At 60.5% G+C, this 26,891-nt stretch overlaps 2 protein-coding genes across 4 annotated transcripts in view; one reads left to right on the top strand and one right to left on the bottom strand.

The window, feature by feature from the left end:
- Window positions 1-4,649: 4,649 nt before the first annotated feature.
- On the bottom strand, window positions 4,650-7,330 carry CLEC11A (C-type lectin domain containing 11A). The gene is made up of 5 exons (XM_054588418.1): window positions 7,265-7,330; window positions 6,600-6,740; window positions 6,166-6,361; window positions 5,660-5,851; window positions 4,650-5,219 (listed from the first exon to the last, which is right to left on the bottom strand). The coding sequence occupies exons 1-5, from the start codon at window positions 7,328-7,330 to the stop codon at window positions 4,774-4,776; spliced, it is 1,041 nt and encodes a 346-aa protein (XP_054444393.1). The 3' UTR covers window positions 4,650-4,773.
- A 3,343-nt stretch (window positions 7,331-10,673) lies between these two features.
- SHANK1 (SH3 and multiple ankyrin repeat domains 1) overlaps window positions 10,674-26,891 on the top strand; it is a 44,751-nt gene continuing 28,533 nt past the window's right edge. For all 3 annotated transcript variants that reach the window (XM_054588750.1, XM_054588749.1, XM_054588748.1), the window contains exons 1-12: window positions 10,674-10,714; window positions 13,183-13,480; window positions 13,683-13,886; window positions 14,384-14,455; window positions 16,292-16,400; window positions 16,482-16,633; window positions 18,385-18,552; window positions 18,998-19,114; window positions 23,350-23,427; window positions 23,605-23,671; window positions 23,939-24,269; window positions 25,161-25,354. In XM_054588750.1, the coding sequence (XP_054444725.1) occupies window positions 13,226-13,480; window positions 13,683-13,886; window positions 14,384-14,455; window positions 16,292-16,400; window positions 16,482-16,633; window positions 18,385-18,552; window positions 18,998-19,114; window positions 23,350-23,427; window positions 23,605-23,671; window positions 23,939-24,269; window positions 25,161-25,354 (1,747 nt within the window). In that variant the 5' untranslated portion in view covers window positions 10,674-10,714; window positions 13,183-13,225. The remainder of the gene's footprint in view (window positions 10,715-13,182; window positions 13,481-13,682; window positions 13,887-14,383; window positions 14,456-16,291; window positions 16,401-16,481; window positions 16,634-18,384; window positions 18,553-18,997; window positions 19,115-23,349; window positions 23,428-23,604; window positions 23,672-23,938; window positions 24,270-25,160; window positions 25,355-26,891) is intronic.

Below are 26,891 nucleotides of genomic sequence, written 5' to 3'. Positions count from 1 at the left end.
AAAAATTCCTTTTCTTCCTAGTGTGCTGTTTCAATTTTTAGTAATGAATAGATATAAAGCCTTATCAAATTACTTTTCTATATCGGTTGAAATCATTATATTTTATTCCTTGGTCTATTAGTATGATGGATTACATTAAAAGACTCTTTTTGAAATTTTGAACCATATTTGCATTACTGGGATAAATCCTGCTTGATGGTGGTAACTTATGATATAATTCTGGATGTAGTAGGCCATTATTTGAGTTAGGATTTTTACACTAACGGTCACAGTGAAATGGACCTATAATTTTTTCTTGTATATGTTCCTTATTGGGTTTTGGAACCAATATTGCAGTAGTTTCCCAAAGTGAGCTAGACAAACTTTACATGATTTCTAGTTTCTGGGACAATGTGTTTAAGTTAAGAATTAAGTCCTGGCTGGTGTGGTTCCGTGGGTTGGGTGCCGGCCTGTGAATTGAAAGGTCACTGGTTCAAGTCCCAATATAGGCACATGCCCGGGTTGCAGGCCAGGTCCCTGGTTGAAGGTTTATGAGAGGCAACCAGGTGATGTTCCTCTCCTCTTTCTCCCTCCCTTTCCCTCTCTCTGAAAATAAATAAATAAAATCTTTTTTAAAAAAGATTAGAATTAAGCATTCCTTGAATGTTTGCTATCACTCACTCAGAAAACAGTCTGTACCTGTGGATTTTTTAAGAAAGAGTGGAGAGATCTTTGACTATAACTTCGAATACTTTAGTACTTATTGATTTATTCAAGCTCTTTTATTTTTGTATAACTCTTAGCATTTTATATTTTTCTGGTAATTTAGCCATTTCATCTAGGTTTTTAAATGTTAGCACACTCTTAATCATAATATTATTTCATTATTCTTTATAGCTCTGCCCTGGCAATAATTATGCACTTTTATAGTCTATCTCTTTTTCTCCTCTGGTTTTGTTAAAAGTCAGTCTACAGCTGTTGGTTTTGTTAGTCTTCTTTTTTACCCCATTCATTTATTTTATTTCTGTCCATATTTTTAATCATTTATTTTATTCTTGTTTCTGTAGATTTGCTTTCTTGCTATTTTGCAGCCATTTCAGTTAGCTGCTTAGCTCATTCTAGAAAAAGTTTTGATAAAGTTCTTATCAAATGCTTTTCCTCCATCTATGAAAATTAGCACCTGGTTTTCCTCTATTATTGTATTAATGTGACAAATTAATATATTTCCTAATGTTAAACATTAGAAAACATGTGCTTGAGTGTGATATTCTTATGTTACAGAATTACGTACTTATGATTTTGTAATAAAAGATTTCATCATAAAAAACGAGCATTAGCCCTGGCTGGTGTGGCTCAGTGGATTGAGTGCAGGACTGGAAAGCAAAGGGTCACCAGTTCAATTCCGTCACAGCACATGCCTCTGTTGCAGGCCAGGTTCCCAGTCAGAGGAAACCATACACTGATGTTTCTCTCCCTCTCTTCCTCCCTCTCTTCCCCTCTCTCTGGAAATAAATAAAATCTTTAAAAAAAAAATCCTACTCTTGCATGGAAGATCTAAGGTACTTTGACACAGACAAGAAGCCTCAGTTTTCAGCCTTGACGCAGAGCTGAGCACAGCATACGACATTTATCCTAACGTCGTAGTTTCTGAAGAAACAGGGCTGAGTCCACTTTGCAGTCCAGACCTGATGTTGACTCATTTATACCCATTCCTGCTTTTCTTTGAAGCTATGGAAACACCACTTCACTTCAATTTCACCCAAACTCCTCTCTTTCCCCAAATCCAGCAGCTCGATCACAGCAATTCCACTGCAATGGATCAGTAAACCTCCCTTCAGTTTGTCCTTGGTGGTTGGGTTAAGATGAATGGGTGGGTAATGGATGGATGGTTTGTGGATGGACGGATAGATTGACAGATAGAAAGATTAAGCAATGGAGGCCAACTGTTAACAATAGATAAATCTGGGTAAAGGGTCTATAAAATACAAAATACCATTTGTATTTGTGTTATCTGTAAGTTAAAAATTATTCATGCGCTGGCTGGTGTGGCTCAGTGGATTGAGTTCGGTCGAGGGTTTGATCCCCAGTCAGGGTACATGCCCGGGCTGTGGGTTAGGTCCCCAGTAGGGGGTATGTGAGTGGCAACCACACATTGATGTTTCTTTCCCTCCCTTCCCCTCTGTCTAAAAATAAATAAATAAAATCTTTTAAAAAAAATATTTACAAATAAAAAGTTGTTTTTTTTAATTATTATTAAAAGCTAAGTTGGTTCAGACCAGTGTTCAGCAAACTTCTTGCAGGCAAAGGAAAAATTTTTGGACTAAATTATTAAGTAATTTAGTACTTAGACACTCATTTTGATAACTGTCTAACCGTTTTCTATGACCTTATTTCACTTATTTTAAAAATGATTATGCTCTACCTGTGGAATTTCACCTGTATTCTGAAAACCTCTTGACGGAAAGACCTGAGCGCCGGTTGCAGTCTAAGCTGAAGAAAATGTTAAACTGTGCCAACTCTGCGCCTTTGGGTTTTTCTACCGGCCGATGTGTGACCGGACTACATTTCCATAGTACCCCGGGGCAAGCCCGATCCGGGGGAGAGAAGGGAGTGTGAACTCCGATTGGAGATTGCTGAGCTCGTCCTTACTGAGAAGGGCGTGGTCCTAAGCTTGCGGGGAAATGTGGGCGATCCTCACGTGGAAGGAGGAGGCAGGGCTTGCGGAAGGACCTACGTAAGGCCCCGATAGCTGCCGGGAAACGTAGTTCTGAGAAGGCCCGCGTAAGCCTGTCCCTCAGCCGCCTGGGATTTGTAGTCCTGACGAGCCCGCGTGGCTCCTGGTAGTTCTCCCCGCTGAATTTTCTCAGGCCTTGCGTCCTCCCTCCACCACTTCCCTGGGATCCTTTCACGCATCAACCCCAATCTGTTGCTGAGGCTTTCTCTGGTCCGCTGCTGCGAGCTCTCAAAGCACTTGCCCCGCGGAAAGCCAGGGAAGGAGCATTGGCAAATGCTGACTCTTGGTTGGTCTGGGAGGGCTTCTCGGAGGAGGGGTAAGGGTTCTCTTACGCAGACCTGAGTCAAAAATCAATTCAGAATGCTGCCTACAGACACGGTGATCTGATGCATAAGCAGTCCTTGCGAATGTCCTCCACTCACTGCCTCGGACCTTTCTGTGTATCCCCATAACTGTCTCTGGGCTCGTATGACAAGACATTCACCTGACAGTGGCATCTAAAGTGACTGAGGGTGTGATGGGGAAAGGCTCAGACCCTGTGGGAGCCCCGGAGGGAGAGAAACAGTTAGAGATCCGATTAATCTCAGGGTCCCCAACCTGGGCCCATACAGCCGTCCTCCATTCAACGGGCTCCCATTTGCCAGGGTATACTGGGCACACGGAGTTGATCATACCCAGCCTGCTTCACAACGGTGCCCCAGTCGGGCTCATCCGTGCAGGTTCAGGAGAGAAGTCTCCCTCAAGTTTGCCCAGTAGGAAATGGCCTAGGTAGGACTGGAACTTGGTCCATCCAAGATATAACCATGGAACTGCCCAATCCACTTACTCTCCAAAATATCAAGTCTATAAGGATGGACCCCTCCTGGGCAGTAGCAGATACTCATCAATGTCCTCTGGTCGCCTCCCCCCCTCCCCCGAAAACAAGCTCAGGGGGAAGTATTTAGAGCAATGTCTTCAGTCCCCTGACTGAAGTCTTCCTGATGAGAGGCCACCCCTCATACTCTGGCCTCTCATTCTGCACCTCCTGTGGCAGCTGCGGGGCTGAGAAGTGGCTCCTGAAAGGAGAGTTTGTGTGGGGCTCGCCCCTTTTGGAAATAACAGAGATGACTGGCACTGGCTGATCCAATGGTGACACTGTGCCAGGGTCCGGGCCATGATGCCAGTATTGAGGGGGACTCTGGGGTGATTTCTGGGTGTCTTCACTGCCCTAGGGCAAAAAGGTATGAAAAATGGTGCGGAAGGAAAGGTATCCTGTGGCTCATGTTCCGTTTACCAAGTGCTCACGTTCCTGGGCTCATGTGAACATCCCAAGAGCCATACAAGGTAGAGGTCAGGATTGTGCCTATGCTCAGATGAGGAAACTGAGGCTCAGAGCAAGGAAGAGACTGGCTCATGGCCTCACAGGTAGGCAGTAGTGGAGGGAACACTGGGAGGGAGCCTACACTTGTGGGCCGGTGGGTCTCCAAGTTTGGGTGTCTACACGTGCCCCTGGGGGTGGGGGAAAGGGAAGGGAGTGGAGGGGGGCCTGATAGTTGTTTCAGTACCATCTGGTGAAACAAGTTTTGAGACACACTAACACTATTAAACGGGGTCTTCCTTGCAAAACTTGTCAGAGCCTTTAGCCCCTTTGAGATTCCCAGATATCTTTGATCAGGACCAAGACCAGGGAAAATGATTGACAGGCCCTGGGTCCCAAAGGCCCTGAGTGGGTCAGCAGCATGTGCACTTATGTACTCCTGACATCTGAGTGCAGGAGTGGACGACCGTGTGTACATATGCGCAAGTGTTATCCATCACTCTGATTCTGGGGCATCCCGAGGCCAGGTCCTTGCCTTTCCCGGCCTGCCACGCGGCGAAATAAATGCCAAGTGCTTCCACTGCCCGCTCAAGTCAGATTCCACAAGGCTTTATTCTCGCCGGACCTAAGGCTGGTGCTCACCACTCCCAGGAAAAACACAGGCAAGGAAGGCAGGGAGGAAGGGAAGGGCGTTTTCGCAGGGTGCACGGCCTCGGCAAAGGGCGGGTGGTGGAATGGAAAGGAGAGGCGGGAACCAGCCCCGCTAGAAGGGGAACTCGCAGACGTAGTAGAGGCGCCTTTCGCAGTCGTGGTCCCACCAGGAGCCGTCGTCCGAAGCCTGCGCCACGCAGTTCTCCAGCGCGCCGCCGTTGGGCTGGTTAGGGCTGAGCGGGTGCGGCGCGGCGCTGGGTTCGGAGCCGGGTTCGGGGCGGGGCGCTTGATGCCAGGCGAAAAAGGACACGCGCTGGCCGTTCTCGAAGAGGTAGAGGCCCTCGGCGCGCCGGTCGTGCACGCCCAGCCACACGGGCCAGTTGTAGGGAGCCAGCGCCGCGCGCAGGTACCGAGTCAGCGCTTCCATCTGCTGGCGGTCCGCTGGTTGTGCCAGGCTCCCGCCCCGAGCCACGCACCGCGCCTGCGCCGCAGCCTGCACCTCGAAGTCTCGCGAGAGCAGGAAGCACTTGTGGCCGAGGCGCAGCCCCTTCAGGCAGCCTGCGGGCGGGGTGGGGTCAGGTCCTCGGAGAGCGGGGCAGGGCGGGGTCAGAACCTCCGGGGGCGGGGAGAAGGCGGGTTAAGAGCCTACGAGATAGGGCTGGGAGGAGGCGGAGCCAGGATCCAGCAAGGGGGCGGAGTTAGGGCCCCCGGGGGCGGTGACAGACTGTAGGGACCGGACTGTAGGGGGCGTGGCGCGTGTAGCGTGGGGTTGGCTCCACACCGTGGTGGGGAGTGTGCCACCCTCACCGCCCGCCTGCTCTCGGAACTCACCCTCCCCGCCACTCTGACCTCCGCATCAGCCAATGCACCCCAAGTCTCCAGGAACCCCCTCACCCGTTATGCCCAGTGTCCCCAGACCTCTCCGGACCTCCTCCTCCCACCAGTCCCCCGCCAGACCGGATTGTCCCGTTTCCTAGCCCCTCGCGGTGCGGACTCACCCTCTAAGCGGCCATGCTCGCGCTCGGCGCGGCTTTGCGCCTCCTGCAGGGCTTGCACGGCGTCGCGCGTGTCGCCCACCGCCTCCCGCAGCTGCCGCAGGCCCGTGGTCAGCTCGACCACGCGGGTGTCCAACACGTGCAGACGAACGTGCACCTGGTGCAGGCCAGCGTCCAGGCCGGCCAGGCGGCCCACTGCGGACGGACAGGGAGCACGTTGGACGGGGACCTTGGGGGTGAAATCGGGGGGCCGGAGGCCCTGGGGGTGGGCAAGGACCTAAAGCCTCTGGGGGCAGAGTGGGTGGGGGTGGGGGGACTCGGGAGTCCTGAAAGGTCTTTGGACCAGGGCTTTTGGGAGGCAATGCTGGGACCCGGAGCTCATGGGGGTGTGGGCAGGGTGGGCTGGACAGTGAGCAACTGAAAGGTTCCAGGGCAGTAACAGGTCAGTTCATTTTGCTGCAAATGATGGCGGAGGCCTGGGGGACAGGGCGGAGCTAATGATAACTCACGAATGTAAGTGACAGTGTCCTCTGGGGTGGGAGTGGGGCTGGAGGAGGGGATTGGCGTTGCTTCCTCTTCTTCCTCCCCCTGAGGGTCCTCCTCAGTCTCCAGGACCCCTTTGTCTTCAGGTGTTTGCTCAGGATTTTCATCCCCCCTCGCAACGTCCCCCCTCGCGGCGGGCAGCCCCAAGGCCTCCTGCAAATGCTGAGGCAGGGGAGAGACGGTGAGGGACAGCCTCTCTCCCCATTCTGATTTCCCAGATGCTCCAAGCGTCCCCCTCCAGCTGCAAGCTGCCTCGCTGCCCTCCAGCGCCTTCCATGAGCCATCTTCTGAGCCTGCCCCAACACTCCCTCTTGCCCATTTCCCTGATCCCGGAATGCCTCCTCCCAAACCCAGAATCATGGTGGTACCCTCCCCGCCCCGCAGCCACTCCCCAACTCACCTTCAGCATCAGGGCCTCCCTCTCCCGCTCCTCCTCCTGGGCGCCTCCCCAGACCCCCTCCCACTCCCTCTCAGCTCCCCGAGCCCCATGGCTGAAGCCCAGGAGCTGGGGGACCACCAGGGCCCCAAGGAGCCAGGCTGTCTGCATCAGGGTGGGCTCACAACAACCCAGGACTGTGGGCAAATGTCTCTGGGGAGGGGGTGTCTCCGGGGACCGGTGTGTGTACAGATCACCAGCCCCTGGACCCCACCTCTCCCAGCTCTTCCCTGGTCCCTCTCCTCCCAACTCCTGCCTCTGTTCCTCGATGTGTGTCTCTCCCCGCCTCTCTTGGCTCCCCTGAGGCCCTGCCTCTGTGGCCGGAAACCTCCAACGTTCCAAAGCCTGGATCCCGCCCTGGGTCTCCCCCCACGCCCCCCTCTTTCCACTTTCCAGAGCTCGCTCCCGCCCTGTTCTTTCCTTCTGCCCAGGCCAAAGCTCTGATGGTCAGGAAGAGCGTGGAGCTAGCTCTCCAAGGGACCCTGGAGACACAGCCTCTGCCCAGGAACCCCCTTCGGGGTGGGGAGGGTTGTTGGGGCTTGAGCCCCTCTCCCCTCTGTCCCCTGGCCACTCCTCAGCAGGGTCTCTCCAAGGCTGTTATTACCCTGTGGCCACCGTGGCCCACGCACTCTGTGGGAAGAGGTTTTCACATCCTTTTCAGGCTCTAGGGCGCCTTCTGCCCCCAGATCTCCCATCCCGCCCTCCAGGCTCCTGCCCCAAGAGGCAAGTGAGGATGTGGGACACACAGGACGAGCATGCATGTGGCTGTGTGCAGCCCTGGGAGGCTGGCCTCTGGGATTCATTTGTCATACTTTTCTGGAAGCCTGCAGTCCAGGCCCTTTGTGGGGACTCCAGACAGGCAGGCGGACCATCCCACCGGGTGAGGGGCTAGGGCAGAGTGGAGGGAGGAGGCTGCGGGGGTGGGGGTGGGGTCGGGGAAGCTTTCTCAGAGAGGCAGAGTAGGCTGACGCTGGGCTGGGCGCACGCAGAGCTGCGAGCAGTCCGTGAGGTTCCTCTCCAGCCTGGACCACTGCAGTCTCTCTCCCCCTCCTTCCTCCCTAGCCCCTCCAATCCACGCCGCTTGCCGCAGCCAGAGCAAAGCTTCCAAACTGTAAATCAGACCGCGTCACTCCCGCTCCCCTGCTGCCCCAGCTTCCCAAACCCTGGTCTGAGCCTGCCTGGCCTGCCCCGCAGGGGGTGCTGGGAAGGGGGGGCCCTCCGTGGCTCTGCAAGCTCACCACCCCCTACTCCCCTGCCCCCCAGGATCCTGCCACCCTGGAGTGTGGGTAGCCTCTTGGCTATTTCCTGAATGCTAAGCTCCTTTCCACCTCATGGCTTTCACACTAGTGTCTTCCTCCTTCTAGAATAAGGCTCTGTGGCCCAGCCCCTTCTCATTTCTGAAGTCTCAGCTTGGAGAGGTCTTCCCCTCCCCCCCGCCCAGGACTGTTTTATCTAAAGGAGCTTCGCTTCCATAAGTTACTTTATTAAAACGCCCCATTTTATCCGTTTGGTGCGCTCGAGGCTGGCATTGTCTTGTTTGTTTGTTTGCTTACTTACTGGTGTGCTGCCTGTCTCCTGCCAACGAAGGCAGAGGTTCTTCCCATTCATTGCTGGGGCCCCGGAGCTAAAGCAGGGCTACCCTGGCACACAGTAGGTTGCTCAATCAGCCTGCTGACCGAGCAAGGAAGCAGCCTTTCATGGCGGGGTCCCAGCTTAGCCGCAAGACTGAAGGCCTGACTGTTGCGTATAGATGGCACCCCGAGTTCCTGAGGCAGAGGCACGGGGGACCCCGGAACGGGTTGGGGCGGCCGCAGGGGAGGTGGCGAGGGCCGCGGGAGGGAGACTGCACAGGCGAGAAAAGCAAGAAGCCACGCCATGCCCGCTCTATGCCAGACTCGTGACTCATGTAGGGCTTTCCCAGGCTGGGCCTGGCGGGCCGTGCCGGCAGGCATGGACCTCACTGGCCAGGGATGGAGGGCCCAGTCTTCAAGAGAGGAAACCAAGGCTCGGTGAGGGCACAGCACAGCTTGCCGGAGGTCACCAGCACAGAGGCAGTGAGCCAAGGCTTCTGGCTCTAAGCAGGAGCAGGGCAACTGCCCTCAGCGGCTGGGAGCCCCAGGAGGGGCCTTGGAAATCAGTGCATCCAGGCTCCTGTTTTCCAAGAAAGCAGAGGGCAGCATGACCTTGGGCAGGCCGCTCACCACCTCAGAGCCTGGACCTCTCAGGCACCCGTTAGGGTTCCGGTGACCCGTCGCCAGCAGCTAGAGGCCTCCGGACGTGCTGCACAGGCCAGGAGAGGCCTTGGAAACTGGAGAGCGATGCACAGCCTCTCTCGCTGCTGGCACCAGCATGGGCAGCTGTTCTCCCCCAGGGCCCAGCTGCTCACCACCTGGGCTGGTGGGTGCGCACCAGAGGGGGCCTCCCAGAGCTGAGCTGGCACCTGCTCCAGCTGGAACAGCAGCGCCCCGGAGCCCGCAGCTGGAGGTGCAACCAAAGGCTACCTCTACAGGCACCTGTGCTTGGGCCGGTGGCCCTGGAGGTGTTGTTAGAGCTGGGAGAAGGGTAAGAGTCTGAGCTTTTTTCACCGAAGCCCTGTGGGATCTGCCCTGCCTCCGTGGGTGCATGCGGGGCACCAGCAAGCTGAGCTGTGAAGGAGCCTCTACAACCACAGTGTTCCCCGTAGTGAACAACAGTGGTACGAAGGCTTTGAGCCAGCTTACCTGTCCCTGATCCCTGGCCCCACTTGGGTGACCTTAGGCAAGTGGCTGAGCCTCTCTGAACCCCACCTAGCCCTTGGATTGGTGGGAGAAGGGGATCAGTAAATTTAGAACAGAGCCTGGCGCGCAGGAGGTGCTCAAGAAATACCAGCAGTCATTATCGTGGAGGGGCGCTGGGGCCCCCTGTTGTGCATCCAAGTGGGCGCGTGCACACCTGTGTGATGGCTGGTGAGCTGGGTGAGTGTGACGGGGCTGCGCGCGCGCATCTCGCTACAGTGTGTCTGCTGCAGGACTGCCTGGGAGCGGGAGATCTGGGCGTGCACACTGGGGTGCATGCTGTGGGGGGCTGCACAAATGAACGTGCCGTGCTGTCTGTGTGCTCTGGTGCACAGGTGTGGTACGTACATGCGAGTGTGCGTGTGCAAACAGACACTCAGGCAGGGTGGTCGTGGGCGCCCTGAAGAGTATGTATATGGGGCGATGTCTGCAGGGCCAGCTAGTGACTATGCACCTGTGCCTTGGGGGGAAGGGGTGTGTGTGTGTGTTGGGGGGACAGCACAGGAGTCTATAGCTCTCAGAATCCGATTGGGGGGTTGTAGAGTTCAGCAGCAAATATTGGTTGCACCCTACTGTGTGTAGAGAGGGAATGGGCGTTCCTGGGGTTTGAGTGTGGAAGGGGGTACCCTTAGGGGGGCGGGGCCCCCTCGTCGGGGTTCGGGAGCAAGCAGGGGTGCAGTCCGTGTTCGGGATCGGTGTCAAAAGGGAGTGGTGGGGGAGGGCAGGGGGAGGGGGCGGAGCCGGTGGGGGGGGATGGGCGAGGTTTGGGGGCGCGGGGAGGGGCGAAGTCTCCACCGCCGGCTCCCGGAGGGAGGGGAGAGGGCGGAGGGAGGGGAGGGAGGGAAAGAGGGAGGGAGGAAGAGAGAGAGAGAGACAGGGTGAGGGAGAGACAGCGAGAGCGAGAGAACGAGAAGGGAGACAGAGGAGGTGCGGAGCGGGCGGCGGCGGCGGCGGCGGCGGCGGCGCGGCGGCCTGAGGAAGAGGAGGAGGAAGAGCCGGCGGAGCCGCGCCGCCCGGAGCCTGCCGGACCGAGCCGGGGGCAGGCTAGCCAGGAGGGGCGCGGCGGCCGCGGCTAAAGGGGGGCGCTCTGCGGATGGCCAGGCCCGGTCCGCGGGGGGGGTGAGGTCCGCGGCCCCCCCGCCCGCCCCCCCCGGCCCCCGCCCGCCCCCTCCCCGGGCCCGCTCGCCCCCCGGGGCGGTGGGGCATGGCCTGAGGGTCCTCCGTCTCCGGGGGGGTGGGGGGTGGGGGGGAGGGGGGAGGGGCTGCGGGCGCCGCCGACCGGGACTCAGCAGCCCCGCCAGGCAGGTAAGGGGGCCGAGAAGCCGGGGGTTCGGGGGCGCCGCGAGGCGCGAGCCGCGGGAGGGGGCGGGGGCGCCCGGACGTCCTTGGCCGCGCGCCGGGCTCTGGGCCGGGGCATGCGATGGGGGGGTGGGGGCCAGGAGGGGAGCATCGCCCCAGGCGACGGCAAATTGGGTTACACCCCGGTCCCCGGCGCCCCGTCCCGAATCGCAGGCTCGATGGGAGGATGCGCCCCCTGTGCCCGCGAGCAGAACCCCCAGCCCGAACCCGCCTCCCCGCGCTACACGCCCAGGGCTTGGGCGCCGCGCCCGCCTCCGGGCCCTGCCCGGCCACTCCCCCGCCGAGCCGCCCCCCCCCGCCTGTCCGGCCGAACTGGGGACCCCTGCGGCGGCCACGCGGCGCGAAGCCCCTCCCCGGGTCACCCCGGCGCCCACCCCGGCCTGCGGGGCTCTGGGCCTCGGCCTCCTCCGCCCCCTTCTAGCTCCTGCTTCTCCTTTCAGGCCCCTGCAATCCGCCCCTTCGCAAGCCCCCCGATCCGCGCCCCGCCGCCTGTCCCTCTCCGCCGGCCGGCGCGCCCCCTCGGCTCCCGCCCCCAGTCCCGCTACCGGGTGCCCCCGCCCCCTCTCCCGGCCGGGGCTCCCCCCTCCGCGGCTCCGCGTTCCCAGCCCCGGCGCCCTCTGCCCGCCTCGCCTCCTCCTTTCGTTCTCCCGGGTCCCGCTCTCAGCCACGCCGGCCGCCCCCCGGCCCCCGCAGCCTCCCAGGGCACCCCCTCTCTCTTCTTGTCCCCCCCGTCGCCGATTCCTCAGCCCGTCTCGGTGCCAGCTGCGTGCCAGCTATTCTTAGCCGCGGAGCGTTTGATTCATGCCGCCCCGGCGGAGTGTGCCCGCTCCCTCCTTCGGGGCCGGAGGGGGAGGGGCCGGCGCTGGTCCTGGGGGTTGGGGGCAGCCGCACGGGCGCGGGGCGGGGGCGGGGGCCCCGGGCCGGCTGTGCTTTCGTCCCAATGGACACCCCTTTAGTGCCAGGTGTAGGCCGGGGGTCAGCCGAGGTCAGCCGAGGGGGAGTGGCTGCGGCCCCCCCCCACCCCCAGGGAGGTGTGGTGTGGAGTCCAGCGGAGCGGAGGAGGCCGGGGGTTCCGCAAGGGCGAGGCGGGGCAGGGTTGCCCGTCCCCTGCAGGGGGAAGGGGCTTGGTAGCCCTGGGCGCGCACTGGGGAGGGGCTGGCCGGCCGGTGGTGCTGCTGGCTCGCCCACAGCTCTTGGAAGTCTCCTTCTCATACACACATTTTGCCTTCCCTCTTCCAACCCCCCAGCCCATCCCCACTCCCCCAAAGTCAGCAGTACCCTCCACTGCTTCCCATCTCCATGGCAACGGTGCAGGAGCTGGGCCTGGTGTGGGGGGGAGGGACCAGACCAGACATTCTGTTTTCTGGTCCTGGGGTAGGAGTGGGGGAGAGGATGAGCCAGGCGGACCTCATGGGAGACCCACCTTCCTAGGGCTACCTCACTGGAGAAGAGGAGGGGTCTGGAGAGGACTGCCCACCCCAGGCCCACAGACCTGCATCCAGCTCCTTGTCCTTCCCAGCCCCCAGCCTCCCTCAGAGTGGGGCCCCCTGTCCCAAGCAAGGCCGGTTTTCCCACCCTGAAGAGCCAGACCTCAAACATGCCCACAGGTCTTCATCTTCCCCACATGGTTGCCGGCCACCACACTACTGTCACGTGGACAGAGCTCCCAGCCTCTCCAGCCACCCACACACCCTCTTAAGGTGCCCCAACAACCTGCACAGGCCACCGCTTGTGGCTCCCTCCGAGACACCCGGTGCCCGGCGCCATGACATCCCGCCCCAGGCCCGCGCGCCTGGGACGCTGGATCCTCAGCGCTCCCTGCACACATTGTTGGCCACACTTCAGTGCAGTCGCCAGCTCCACCCGCTGGCTCGGGCACGGGCACCACGCGGCCTCCTGCTCCTGCGGCCCCAGGTTCAGGGCACCTCCCTCTGCCCGTTACTGCCCCTCGGCACCCCCCTCCAGAGCCATCCCCGGGGAGGATGGGCGGGCTCTGGGGGAGAGGCCGGGCCGGGGCCAGGAGGGCAGGGTGCTGGTGGGTCGTCCACCTGTCTGTCCTCAGCTAATTTTAGCTGCATTTTCCGTGGCCTGGCAAAGTGGGCCAGTAGCTCCCGCGGTGATTCTGCGGTTTCTGGGACACTGCCACACTGGGTCAGCGGCAAAGTGGGGCGCAGGAGGGGCGGGGGCTGCGAGAAGGGCCAAGGGCAGGGAAGGAGACATGTGCTGGCAGCCTGGCAGGGGTGGGGGTGTGCGCGCCAGGCAGCCGGAGCGCCCGGGGGTGTGTCCAGCCTCCTTCCCGCCTGCCTCTGGCAGCGTGGGGCCTCGGCCCTCGGCCTCCGGGCCACCGAGGGTGCCTGGGGCCTTTGAGGGGTCGGGGCCCCTAGTCTGACAGCCGCCCTCGGCCCCCCCCGCAGCGACCTGTGATGCTGCCGTCCCCCATCGCCCCGTGGCCCCACAATGACCCACAGCCCCGCCTCAAGCGAGGACGAGGAACGCCACAGTGCCAGCGAGTGTCCCGAGGGGGGCTCAGAGTCCGACAGCTCCCCAGACGGGCCCGGGAGAGGCCTCCGGGGGACCCGGGGCCAGGGCAGCGGGACACCTGGTAACCTGGCCTCGGCTGGAGGCCTCCAGGGCCGCTCCATGTCCGTCCCGGACGACGCCCACTTCAGCATGATGGTCTTCAGGATTGGCATTCCGGACCTGCACCAGACAGTGAGTGACCGCGTCACTAGACAGCGGGGGCGCAGAGGCCCAGGCCCACACCAGGAGCCTTGGCCGCTGGGTGCTGTTGCACGGGGGCCCCGTTTCCAGACCCACACATGCTCCCCCAAATCCTCCACCTGTTCCCAGAGCCGCGCCCACGCCCTTCCTGAACCACCTGAGACTCCTTCCTGTTGCCTCCCCCCCACCCCAGAAATGCCTGCGCTTCAACCCTGATGCCACCATCTGGACAGCCAAGCAGCAGGTGCTCTGCGCCCTGAGCGAGAGCCTGCAGGATGTGCTCAACTACGGCCTGTTCCAGCCCGCCACGTCGGGCCGTGACGCCAACTTCCTGGAGGAGGAGCGGCTGCTGCGGGAGTACCCCCAGTCCTTCGAGAAGGGGGTGCCCTACCTGGAGGTGAGGCCCACAGCCTTCTCAGATGAGGGCGGGCGTGTCCCGCCTCCCAGCCGCCCCCTCCCAGTGTTCTTCCCCAGCCGACCCCTTAGCAAGGGATCTTCCAGATCTGCAGCCAGAAGAGTCAGGGAGAGTCAGAGGCCCGGGTTCAAGCTACCGCCCATTCTCTGATCGGCAGAGTGGCCTTGGGAAAGTGACTGCCACATTCTAAGCTGCCCCTCGCCTGTCCAATTGGGGAAGGGTTCCTAGTTAGAGCAGGCGTTCCAGAACATTCCCTACGGGACCCAGACTCCTTCTCGTTCACGTTGGGGATGAAAGTCTGCACAGCACCGCCACCCGCACCCCCGTCCCCCACAGCACTGCACCTCTCCGCTCCCCCAGCCCGGGCTGGGGCTGTTCCACCCTCACCCTGGGCCCAGAAGGGAGTCCAGCCTCCTCCCCAGGCCCCGTTCTGAGGCTCTGAGGCTCTGTCTCTCCCCTTACCCCACCCCTTGCCTCAGTTCCGGTACAAGACCCGAGTTTACAAACAGACCAACCTGGATGAGAAGCAGTTGGCCAAGTTGCACACAAAGGTGAGAGAACCCGCAGCACCTACCCGCCCCCTCAGCCCTGTCCCCACCCGGAAACCCCTCCCCAGCCACTTCCTCTCCCACCTCTTCCTAACAGCCCGCCACATTCCTCAATCTTTTGGTTCCTCTGCCAGGGTCCCCATTTGGGGACATCGGGGATAGTCCCAAATACCCCCCCTCCCATAACCCTGTCTTCGCCTCCCTTTTTGCCCTTCATTCCTCTGCCTGGGCCCACGCCCCCTGGCTCCCACGTCCTCTCTTTCTTTTTGTTTTTTATTATTGATTTGAGAGAAAGAATGAGAGATTTGTTGTTCTGCTTATTCATACGTTCATTGGCTCATTCTTATATGTGCCTCGACCAGGGAGCGAACCCACAACCCTGGTCTAGCAGGATGACGCTGTAACCAACTGAGCCACCCGGTCAGGGCCTGGCTCCCGTTTTCTTCATCCTTGGGCTCTCCCGCCTCAGCCCCTGGTCCCTCATACGCACGCAGGGCCCCTTACCCCCTCAGCCTGGACGCCGACACCCAGTGTCCCTCTACCTGGGGCTGTTCCATAGATGCCCTGCAGCCCCCCAGTCCCCTGGCCTCAACCTCTACCAGATCCAAGGATGCCCCCTCCCCAGCCCCATCTACCCTCCAGGCACCTTGCCTTCCAGGCCTTGGACGTGTCTCCCCTGATCCCCTAAGAGCCAGGAGGAAACCAGGGGGCTGCTTTGGTCAGTAGTGAAGTGAAGGATTCTTGTCGCTTGGGCGACAAGCCCCCTGGCTCCTCATCTCCCCCCCGCCCCCGCATTCGTCCTTGCCCCCCCACCAAATAGTCCACCCCTCCGCGCCTGTGCTGTCCACTGCGGGAGCCACTGGCCACGTACAGCTCCCACACAGTCGCGCTGTGGCGGGTCCCCAAGCTTAACCGGAGGGTGAAATGCATGCCAGGTTTCAAAGACTCAGGAGACCTCCTCCCAAAAAGTAAAATATCTCCTTCATAAATTGTATACATATTACATGTTGAGATGGTGGATATGGAAGGTTAAAAGAGGCATGTCATGCTGTGCCTGGTGTGGCTCAGCGGACCAAGTGCCGGCCTGCAAATTGAAAGGTCACGGGTTCGATTCTCAGTCAGGGCACGTGCCTGGGTTGCAGGCCAGGTCCCCAGTTAGGGGCGTGTGAGAGAGACAACCAGTAGGTATATGTCTCACACGTCAATGTTTCTCTCCCTCTCTTTCTCCCTCCCTTCCCCCGCTCTCTAAAAATAAATAAATAAAATCTTAAGAAAGAGGGATGTCATTAAGGGAGATCTGAACACCCTTGATAGCTCCCCTTCTTTCTTTCTTCCTTCCTTCCTTTCTTTCTTTCCTTTGGCTTTTTTACAGAGTTTATTGGGGTGAATATTGGTTTCAGGTGTACACCTGTGTAATACATATGTCTATTGGACCCCGTGTTCACCATCCAAAGTCAAGTCTCCTTCCATCACATTTATCTCCTCTTTACCCTCTTCTACCTCCCCCCCCCCCCCCATTCCCCTCCCTTTCTTTTGGAGATTTTATTTATTTATTTATTTTAGAGAAGGGGGTAAGGCGGAGAAAAGAGAGGGAGAGAAACGTCAATCGGTTGAACCGAACCAGCAACCTTTCGGTTTGTGGGATGACGCCCCACCCACTGAATCACACCAGTCAGGGCTCCCTTCCTTTAAAAAAAAAAAAAAAAAGTAGCTACTAGGGACATTTTGATGTTGTAAGTGGCTCGCTGTGGATCTCGCTGGACAGCGCAGCTCGAGACCCCGCCTTTTTTCGCCTTGCGCCCTGATCGGCCTGTCTCCCCTCTCTCGTCCACGGCTCAGACCGGCCTGAAGAAATTCCTGGAGTACGTGCAGCTCGGCACGTCCGACAAGGTGGCGCGACTGCTGGACAAGGGGCTGGACCCCAATTATCATGACTCGGACTCAGGAGGTAGGGAGGGGGCGGGGCCTTGGGGGGGGACGCCCAGCATGAGGCCTGGGCGCTACACGCCGCTGGCATCTCGCCCTTCAGAGACGCCCCTGACGCTGGCTGCCCAGACGGAAGGCTCCGTGGATGTGATTCGGACCCTGTGCCTGGGCGGAGCCCACATCGACTTCCGAGCCCGGGACGGCATGACGGCCCTGCACAAGGCCGCGTGTGCCCGGCACTGCCTTGCTCTCACGGTGAGGCGCCAGCTCCCCCGGACCCTCCGCAGCTCAGAGACCCCCCCAATCGCCATGTTTCCCACGCAGGCTGCACTGGGCAACTTGTCCCAGACCCCCCCCCCACTTCCTCCCCTCCATTGTCTCTCCTCTCGTGGAATCTGAGACCCCCTCAGACCCTCAGGTGCAGCTCTGCCCCTCGGCTCCCGACCACACAGTCGCACAGACTTCCCTATGCCCGGGCAGTGACGCCACTCTCCCAACACCCAGACACTCCGTGTTCTCCATTTCCTCTGACCTAGCCCAACGCCAACCCTACCGCCGTCTCTCCGAGGGGTGGACTCTCCTAGCAGCCTCTGAAGTGCGCAGCGAGCTCCCCGCTTTGTCCCCAGACCGAGACCCTCCTCCACCCACACCCTGCCCCTCAGGCTGCGGCCCTGGGCGCTGGCCCGACACAGCCCCGTCTACCCCATCCCTTCTCTCACGTGCAGAGACAGCCCCTCGTCCCAAGCAGGGGAACCTCTGATACCCACAAAACGCGCACACGGAGTCAGCTGGCGGAGTCTTATTTTAAAATACTATGCCTTCTCTTTTTTTTAAATTTATTGATTTGAGGGAGAGAAACATGGATTTGTTCTTCCACTGATTGATGCATTCATCGATTGATTTTATTTTTTTTAATAAAGACTTCTATTTATTTTTAGAGACAGGGGGAAGGAAGGGAGAAAGAGAGGGAGAGAAACATCTGTGTGAGAGAGAGACATTGATCAGTTGCCTCTCACACACCAAGACCCGGGCCTGTGCCCTGACTGGGAATCAAACTGGTGACCCTTTGGTTCACAGGCCGGCGCTCAATCCACTGAGCCACACCAGCCAGGGCTCCTCCTAAGGGTTCTTGACCCCTTCTCACACACAGGTCAGGATAGACTGCCCCAAAGATACATAGCTGCAGATAAATGCCCCAATTCCCAGATGCCCCAGCTTAAGGAACCCTCCTTCCCCTTCTCCAACCCTTTCACCAATCACAAAGATCTCTTATGCTCCTGGAACCCACAGACCCTCTTATGTACCCCCAATACATCGCCCTCCCCCAGACCCAGAGGCGCACTGGCCAATCCAGTAGCCACGAAGCCACCCAGGGCTGTTTGGAGTTCAATAGGTTAGAGTGAACTGAAATCAAAGCTTTGGCTTCTCGGGCTCACTGGCCACGTTCAAGCGCTCCGTAGCTGACGTGTGGCCACCGTGTTGGGCGGCGCAGTTGTGATCGCGCCCATTGCCATGGAACGTGCGGTGGGACGGTGCCACGGCAGCCACCCTCGCACAGGGGAGCCACCAACACTGTCCTCACATTTGTCCTCCTGGAGGCTGGGCCGCTGCCTTCGCCCCAGCCACCCTTTCCCAGGCGCCCCACCCTCGAGGCACAGAGGTAACAGCTCCCATTGGGCCAGGGCCTCCTGCGCCCAGCCTCGCTCCATCGCTTGTCCCCACAAGCCATCCCACTGAGCGAGTGGGCATCTGCCGTGGGGGAAGGGCGGGCCGGGTGTCAGAGCGGGAGGATCCTCTGCAGGCCTCTTCCCAGTCCCCCTGTTGTTCTCAGGGGATGGGAGACGCTCCGAGGGAGGAAGAGTCAGGCTCAAGGTCGCACAAGGGCATCACGACAGAACTGAGACTGGCACTGGCCGGTGGAGGTCATCCGGGGCTCCTCGTCCCACCGGCTCTTCAGGATAAGCCGGTGCTCCTCTGATGGCCATCTGTCTTGTCGCCCTTCCTAGGCACTCCTGGACCTCGGGGGCTCCCCCAACTACAAGGACCGCCGGGGGCTGACGCCTCTGTTCCACACGGCTATGGTGGGGGGCGACCCCCGCTGCTGCGAGCTGCTGCTGTACAACAGGGCCCAGCTGGGCATCGCTGATGAGAACGGCTGGCAGGAGATCCACCAGGTGCCCCTGGCCGGGCCAGGAGGGGCGGGGGCCGGGGGCGGGGCCGCCTGGGCCCTAAGGGGTCAGGGGTCGGGGCCCTGGTCCAAGGGGCTGGGGATCCAGATGCCGGGGGCCTTGCAGACAGTGGGGTGAGGGTGCATGGTCCGCAAAGAGGGAAAGATGGGGGCGTCGACACTGGAGCGCTGGAGGAACGCAGGCTGGGGGACTGGACTCCTTGACCCCTCCCGGGGTGGGCGTGGCCCCTGGGGCGTCTTGCGGGGCGAGGGCCAGACAGCTGGGCCTTGGAACGACTTGTGGGGCTGATGGCCCGGATCTCTGAGAAGGGACGGGGGCTGAAAGGTCCAGGGGCAGTGGGTAGCGGGCCCCCTGGCCTCACGGTGAAGGCCATGGACAGCCGCCGGGAGCGGAGGGCCCGCCTGGCCCCTCAGCGCCCTGCCCTCCCCAGGCCTGCCAGCGGGGCCACTCCCAGCACCTGGAGCACCTGCTCTTCTACGGGGCTGAGCCGGGAGCCCAGAACGCCTCGGGGAACACCGCCCTGCACATCTGCGCCCTCTACAATAAGGTCGGCTCGCCCTCGCGACTCCCGCCGCCCAGCTGCCTGCGTGTGCCCTCCGCTCCTTCTCTGTTGCTTTCTTCCATTCCATTCATCCACTCACTCACTCACTCATTCATTCATTCATTCATGAACAAGTCTTTCCTGAGCGTCTTCCCTGCATCAGGCCCGGAAATGGATGCTGAGGGCCAAGTAGTGAGCAAGCAGGACAGCCCTGCATCAGGCCATGCCGGCCGCCCCTGCCCGGAGCGCTCAGAGGGAACTCACGGGGCACGCAGGTCCCTGTGGGAGCCCGCATGTGGGCTTGGGCCGCAGGCTGGGTGCAGGTGGCTCTGGAGGATGTGCCGCCTGGGCTAAGGTGAGCAGGAGCCACCTGGGTAGAAAGAGGGGAGGAAAAGCTGTCCGGGCAGGGGGCGTGGCCAGACAGAGAGAATAGGGACCGCGACCGGAAGGGCACCCCGAGGTTCTATCTCCTGTGAGTCTCACTCGGCTCCAGTGCAGGGGTTGGGGGCGGCCGCTGCAGGGGACAAAGGAAAAGCCAAGCCCACCGCAGCCCCCAGGGGACCAGAGTGTGCTGCAGGTCGTAGCGATTCAGGGCTGGGTGGACGGTCCCCACCTCCGGAGTGGAGGTGACCAGTAGAGAGCTGGCGGGGGCTGGGGGTCTTACGCTCCCACCCCGGCCCTCTGCGGCGGCCAGTGGGGTTGGCAGAAGCTGGGGCCTTCAGCCTGATGACCCCAGCTCGTGGCTCCTGGGGCGGCAGGCAGTCTTGGGCCGATCAGCCCCTCAGTGCCTCAGTCTCCCCGCCCACTCCCAAAGGCCCCCCGTCCTCGGTGGGTTGCCACGGGGACTTGGGAGGGCAGGGCTTGGCCCACGGCTGCTGGTCGCCGGCCCCAACCCTGCCTCCCCTGTTCTGTCTTTCAGAACAGCCCAGCCCCTTCTGCCTCATCGGGACGTGCAGTGCTGGGGATGTGGCAGGTAGCCACATGCCGCCTGGTGGCAGCGAGCAGGCTGCTTGGCACCCGCAGAGGGAGAGCTCAGTGTTTGTCAAACCCAACCAACACAGTGCCATCGCCTTCCCTGCCGGGGCTTCTGCCTGTCCCACTCCCTGACATGGGCCTCCTGCCTGGACGCCCGGACCCCACCAGCTGTGGGCGTGGCCTGCGGGCAGCCCAGGACCCCCCCCCAGGAAGCCCTGTCCCTTCTGCAAGGCTCCGTCCTCTCCCCGAAATGGGAATCACATCAACTGAGTGAAAGGGATGAAAGCGTGTAAATTAAGTGCTTGTCCCTGGAAGGCAGCTATAATAATAATCATTATTACCATTATCATAACCATTATCAGTCAGGAACCAGTCAGGAGGTGGAAACCATACCATTAATTTGAACAGGGAAAATTTAATATGAATAATTAACAACAAGAGCAGTGACTCTTTGCAAGTCAGATGAGCCGGTCACCGCCCCCCGCCCCGACTTGGTCCCTTTTCTCCTCTGTGAAATGGGTCAATAACAAAGGACCAAGTGGGTGAATATTTGCTTGCTCTTGGCAGGGTGCTTAACGAACAGATGCCTGATGCATGTGAGGTCTTTTTCTACCTCTCTCTCCTCGCCCGCCCTCCCAGACTTTAAATTTCCCAAGGCCCAGCGCTGGGTCTGATGTTTCCTCACTCTCTGCTCCCCTGGCCCCCTGTCAGCCCCAAAGCCTGTCTATCCCCGGTGGTGACGGTCAGGTCCTTGTCTAGGCCCCGAGATCCTCAAGGCTGCGGACTAAGTCTCATCAATCCGCTGTCCCAAACCCCCAGCACATGGTAGGCCTAGAAGCATCTTTGTTGAGTGAGTGAAGGGAGGGAGGGAGGAAGGAAGGAAGGAAGGAAGGAAGGAAGGAAGGAAGGAAGGAAGGAAGGAAAGGTCAGCTGCCTTGGATTTCCCCCAGGGAAGGAAGGAAGGAAGGAAGGAAGGAAGGAAGGAAGGCAGGGAGAGAGGGAGGGAGGTAGGGAGGGAGGAAGGAAGGGAAGAAGGAAGGAAAGGTCAGCCACCTTGGATTTCCCCCAAGCCTGCACAGCACCCAGCTCAGAACATGTAACAGGTGTTTGCTTCGAGATGGATTGCATGACTCAAGGAACGAATGAATGGCTCGAGCAAATGAATTTTGAATGACTCAGCGCCACGTCCTCCATCCCCATCATTTCCGTGGCTGTTTCTTGAGCATCTACTGTGCGCAGAGTGGGAGATGGGTCGGGCACAGCATGGCGCCGGCCCTGGGGAGGGGAAGGGGCGCTGCAGTCTGGCAGAGCGGCAGATGTGTAAACAGATAATTGCAGAGCTGAGAGATAAGTGCCAGGGCCCCCGTAAACACGGGGTTCTCGGGGAGTAGTTGGAGGAGCTGGCGGAGCTGGCGCTGACGCTCTGGCCGTGTGCTAGGCGTGCCCGGTGGTGGTTGGGAGCACGCAGACATGCGAAAACACGCCCAGGAAACCCACTGGGCTCGCGTTGCTGTCCAGTCACTGACCTGGGCTTTTGCGTTGTGCATTCATGGGAAATAGATAAGCAGTAGATTAGAAGGCCAGGTTAGAGTCCTAGCTGCCCCCACGAACCGGCTGTGTGACTCCGGGCCAGGCAGGATCTGCCCTCTAAGCATGTCCTGCAGGGCGCGGTCACACAAGCATCCCTGGTGGATTTGCTGTATGGAAAGGGTCAGACAAAGCGGGTTCTTGGTGAATGCGGGTTCAGTTAGCATCTGAGGATGTAGAGAAGAGTTGAGTGGGAGGTGGGGGGCAGGCTGGCTTTTGCCAGGTCAAGGCGGGGGGGCCTTCCCTGATTCAGCACCTGCTTATTGAACCGCGCCTGTGGGCCAGGCGCCATCCCAGGCGTGAGTGGCGCAGACAGAAGCAGCCACCACGCAATGGACAGGGTAGTGGGAAGCTAAAGAGACACGGAAAATAGAAATGTCATTTCAGGAGGGCACTATGATGAAGAAAAGGAGCTGCTACTGGCTTAGAAGGATGCCTGGCATGTAGCAGGTATCAGAGAAATAAAAATAAAGCGGGGAGTGGGACAGTGGGTTATTTTTGGCAGGGCAGTCAGAGGAGCCCCCTCTGAAGAGGCGGCGTTCACACAAAAACCCGAGCGCAGTGAGAGAGCGAGCTCTGCAAAGATGGAGGAGCAGAGAATTCCAGGCAGAGGGAGCAGCAGGTGCAAAGGCCCTGGGGCAGGGGCATGCCTGTCAGAGGAAGGCGTCCACTGGGGCTGCAGCGTGGGGAGTGCAGGGAGGTGGTAGAGGATGAACTTGGTGAGCCCGGGGGGTGGGGGGGACGGGGCAAGTCAGGCTGGCCCCTCCCGGGCCATGGGAAGGACCTGGGGTTTGATCCAGAGCGAGAGGGAGCAGCAAGGAGGGAGTCACACAAGGAAAGGGCTGATCTGGGTGTGGATGGCTTTTGTCTCCCACTGCCCCCTTCCTTCCGGCTCAGCAGGCTGTGTAGTTAAGAACATAGGCTCCAGAGGCAGACAGACCTGGGTTTGAACGTGAACACGGATCCACCAGCCCCGTGACCTTGACCTCCTTGCCTGAAAAATAATTTCTCTCTACCTGTCATTGTTGGGTGATTCGGTGGGTGGCTGCCTCCAGAGCGCTGAGCACCTGGCCTGAAGCGTCGTTAGCCCTCGGTGAGGTTTAGAGGGGTGGCTCTCAGCCAGGATGCCTCTGTCCCCCGGGGCACATTTGTCACCGTCTGCTGACATTCTTGGTTGTCAGGACCGTGAGGGGATGCTACTGGCATCTAGTGGTTGAGGCCAGAGATGCTGCTCAACCCCCTCCCGTGCACGGGGTGGTTGAGAAACCCTGGTTTAGAGTCACGCCACCCAAGTCACAGGAGTAATTTTAAGTGCCCCAGGAGCCACATTTTAAAAACGGGGGAAAAAAAACAAACCGCAGGTGACATGAGTTTTAGGAGCATATTTTATTTAACCCATTGTATCCAAAATAGTATCCTTTTCATGTGTAATCAATAGAAACGTTAGTGGAGCGATTTCTTTCTTTCTTTCCTTTTTTTTCCCCCTCCATGCTACGCCCTTGAAACCCAGCGTGTATTCATTGTACACACACAGCATGTCTCAGGCCGGCCGCATGGAACTTTGGTGCGGGAGCCGCACTTGGCAAGCAGCTGCCGTCCTGGGCTGGGCCGGGGTCCTCAGACCGAGCCTGTGTCCTCCTGTAGTGACCTTCGCTGTCTTCTCTCCCCTTCGCCCGCAGGAGACTTGTGCGAGGATCCTCCTCTATCGAGGGGCCAAGAAGGACGTGAAGAATAACAACGGACAGACCGCCTTCCAGGTCCGGGGCGTCGGGTCCGGTGGCGGGGATGCGGGAACTGCAGGGGGCTGCGGGAGGTGGCGCAGTTAGCTCTGCTGGGGGGCGGGGGAAGTCTGGGGGAACAGGGGCGGAGAGACCGGCCGGCCAGGGACCTGCTGGTGCCTGGGCCACCCCACCCCCCGTCTCCCGTCCCTCCAGGTCGCAGTGATTGCTGGGAATTTTGAACTGGGGGAGCTGATTCGAAACCATCGAGAACAAGATGTGGGTGAGTGAGTGGGGCTGGGCTAAGGGAGAGCCTAGGGTGCTGGGTGGGGGTGCGTGGTAGGATCGGCGAGTCGCGGGGCCTGGTTGAGGGGCAAGGACGGGACTGGAGGAACCATGGAGGCCCTCGTACGCCTGATGAGTGGTAGGGGATGTGAACCCCCGCCCCCCTTTCTTATCTCGATCTTTCTTCCCTCCTGCCTCTGCCGCCATTGCTTGCCTGCCCCTGTCCCCGCTGTCCCTCCTGCCCCCTGCCTCTGCGCCCTCTCAGTGCCCTTCCAGGAGTCCCCCAAGTACGCAGCCCGGCGGCGGGGACCCCCGAGCGCTGGGCTGACGGTGCCCCCCGCGCTGCTGCGGGCCAACAGCGACACCAGCATGGCTCTGCCCGACTGGATGGTGTTTGCCGCCCCGGGGACCTTGTCCACCGGGGCCCCCGGCGCTACCTCAGGGACCCAGGGCCAGTCACAGCCCTCGGCCCCCAGCACCAAGCTCAGCAGCGGGACCCTCCGAAGTGCCAGCAGCCCCCGGGGCGCCCGGGCTCGCTCCCCCTCCCGCGGGAGGCACCCTGAGGAGGCCAAGAGGCAGCCCCGCGGAAGGCCCAGGTAGGGGAGGGCACAGCCCGGGTCCCGCAACAGGCCCCAGCCCAGCCCAGTCCCCTCCTCAGAGCCACAGGGCCCCAGGCCGGCTCAGCTGCCTCCATCCTGCCCCTCCCCCCAGGCCTAGAGCTCTCGCCCGACCCTTGAGGAAGGGGGGCGCGGTGAGCCAGCCTTGCAGCCCTCCCAGGTGCATGCAAGCTCAGCCGAGCACCTGCTCCACACCAGAGGCCTGGGGGGCATCCCCCAAAATGTTGGTCCTAGCCCCTGAGGACAGAGAGAAAGGGCGAGGTGAGAGGAGGCTGAACAGAGTGGGGGCCATCGAGGGCCTCGGGGACAGGTGCCTGAGCCCGGAGGTGAAGCTGGAGGAGGGGCAGGCGGGAGGGGAGTGGAGAGGCCACACAGGGCGGAGGGGAGGGTGGGAGGGGGCATCCTGGGGGGCAGAGGCCAGGCTGGCTTGGGGGCGAGAAGGGGAGCTATGGCCCGAGGCCAGCGCGTCCTGAGGACGTGGCGGGGAGGGCGGTCATGGCGGGCAGAGAACGGAGGGCAGGGGGCTGGACCTAACCCAGGGGGAAGCTGGGAGTCCCTGAAGGCTGGGGAGCAGGGGGTGGCGTGGTTGGAGCTCAGCCTCAGGAGGCGGGGTCAGGTGGAGCCCGAGGCCCGAGGGAGGGGCCAGGGCTGAAACCAGGAAGCAGGAGAGGGGTCTGGGGGCGGCAGCAGGCAGCGCGGGGGAGCCCCAGGTGCCCTCTTCGCCGGGACCCCAAAGCTGGGCAACCCACTCAAAGCCCCTCCCCCACCCCGATGCTCCGTCTCTTCCCCGTCCCTCCAAGGACCCCTGTTCCCCCAGAGGCGCCCCCTCCCTCCACTCTGCCCTGCCTCTCACACCCTCTGTGTACGCAGCTCCAGTGGGACGCCCCGGGAAGGGCCGACTGGGGGCACCGGGGGCTCAGGGGGGCCCGGGGGCTCCCTGGGCAGCCGCGGGAGGCGCCGGAAGCTTTACTCAGCGGTGCCCGGACGCTCCTTCATGGCCGTGAAGTCCTACCAGGCTCAAGCGGAGGGGGAGATCTCCCTGAGCAAGGGCGAGAAGATCAAAGGTAAGCGGCAGGCAGGCGAGCTCGCCGCCACTCGGGGAGGGGCAGGCAGAACAGCGGTTCTAGAATGTTCCCTGCGCTCTGGAGGCCTCTGAGAGCCAGCCCTGAGACGCCCCTTCTGCCCTGAGGAGCATAAGGTGTAACGGAGATGACGCCAGCAGGTGGCCGTGGGGCCCCTTCCCGGCATGGTCTCTACTCACTCAGGACCCCCTTGCAGCCGGGTGTCCTGACCCTGCCGCACAGCTGCAGGACTATCGCCTCGGGCAGGTGAAGCCACTCGCCCCGGCCCCCCCCCCGCCCCCGCTGCGCCCCGCAGTCTTTCCTGCCGCCCTGTGCAGAGCCGGAGGCCAAGCCTCCTGCCTTCACCTCCTGCCTCTGGCAGGTCTCTTGCCTGAGAAAGGGGCGGCCTGATGAGATAGATGGTAGGTGTGTGACGCAGGGTCCACGCCCAGGGCTCCCCAAACAGGGACCGTTGTTGTAGGGATTCGCCTCTCTGGTTTTGCTGTCTTCATCTGGAAAAGGGGGCCAGCAGCCCCCACGAGCAGACCTACGACTTGCGTTCTTGAGCAGAATGGTGCTTGGGAGACAGGACACGGGCTGTAGCTGGGGTAGCTGACGAGAGTTTGGAGAGCAATTCTTTTGCCCACCTCTAGGCTACAGAGGAGCCGAGTAGCACAGCCAGGCTGTCGGGGTTCAAATCCTGCCTTCACCTCCTCAGGCAAGGGACGTCTCTGGGCCTCAGTGTCCTCCTCTGTAAAATGGAACTCTTGCGAAGATTGCGGGAATCATCTCCCGTGAAGCACTTAGCACTGAGCGAGCACAGCCATTGTTATCATAAGTGCTCCGCCTCCCCCGCCCAAAAGAGGCACTTAGAGGAGAGAGACCCCTGGCCACCACCAGGGGCTGGGAGGGTCCTCCCACAGGACACAGAGTTCGCGTGGGTCAGGGATCAGAGCATCAGGCGGGTTGTGCAGCTGCATCTGTTTTGTGGTCTATCTGCCCGTAGCCTGAGTTCCTGAAGGTGAGGTTACGTGACATGGGTCTCCAGGTCGCAAGGGCCCGGTTCCATGACAGAGCACACAGCGGGCCTCAACACGCGCCTGCTGCGTGAACGAATGACCAAAAGCTGGAGCTAAGGGTGGGGGCCCCAGCAGGGCCTCCGGAGGAGACACAGACAGGGTGTGTGTGTACGTCGGGGGTGGGGGTGGGGTTTGTCTGTGATTTGGAGGGTGAGAAAGACGACGGGAGCTGAGGTCAGGGGTGCGGGCTCTTCCGCGCAGGCAGAGCGAGGACCGCAGGAGGTTTATTCCATGCGTCTTTCTGAACTTGAAGCCCAATGCTACCATGCAGGGAGGGGACGCACGGCCCTGTTTTTAATATCCTTCCCTTTCATTAGAAGACACTTAGTTGCCTCCAAGCGTGCCCGCCCGCATGGCGTCGCCGCATCTCGTGAGGTGGCAGGGCTCCCTCCGCTCTCAGGATCCAAGCCCAGCGCCAGCGCCTGAGCCTGGCCTGCGAGGCCGTCCCCACCTACCCGCCG

This window comes from Pteronotus mesoamericanus, unplaced genomic scaffold (assembly GCF_021234165.1).
Source record: "Pteronotus mesoamericanus isolate MK-2021 breed Mesoamerican mustached bat unplaced genomic scaffold, CSHL_Meso_final scaffold_137, whole genome shotgun sequence".
Lineage (NCBI taxonomy): Eukaryota > Metazoa > Chordata > Mammalia > Chiroptera > Mormoopidae > Pteronotus > Pteronotus mesoamericanus.
This window is presented reverse-complemented; position numbering and strand designations above follow the sequence as displayed.

Bases quoted from the DNA above. Each gene is read 5' to 3' on its own strand.
- CLEC11A (XM_054588418.1), bottom strand. From the start codon at position 7,330: ATGGGAGATCTGGGGGCAGAAGGCGCCCTAGAGCCTGAAAAGGATGTG. The intron at 6,741-7,264 runs GTGCGTGGGCCA...ACCCTGATGCAG, and splicing joins TGAAAACCTCTTCCCACAGA to ACAGCCTGGCTCCTTGGGGC. The intron at 6,362-6,599 runs GTGAGTTGGGGA...CCCCTGCCTCAG, and splicing joins GGGAGGCCCTGATGCTGAAG to CATTTGCAGGAGGCCTTGGG.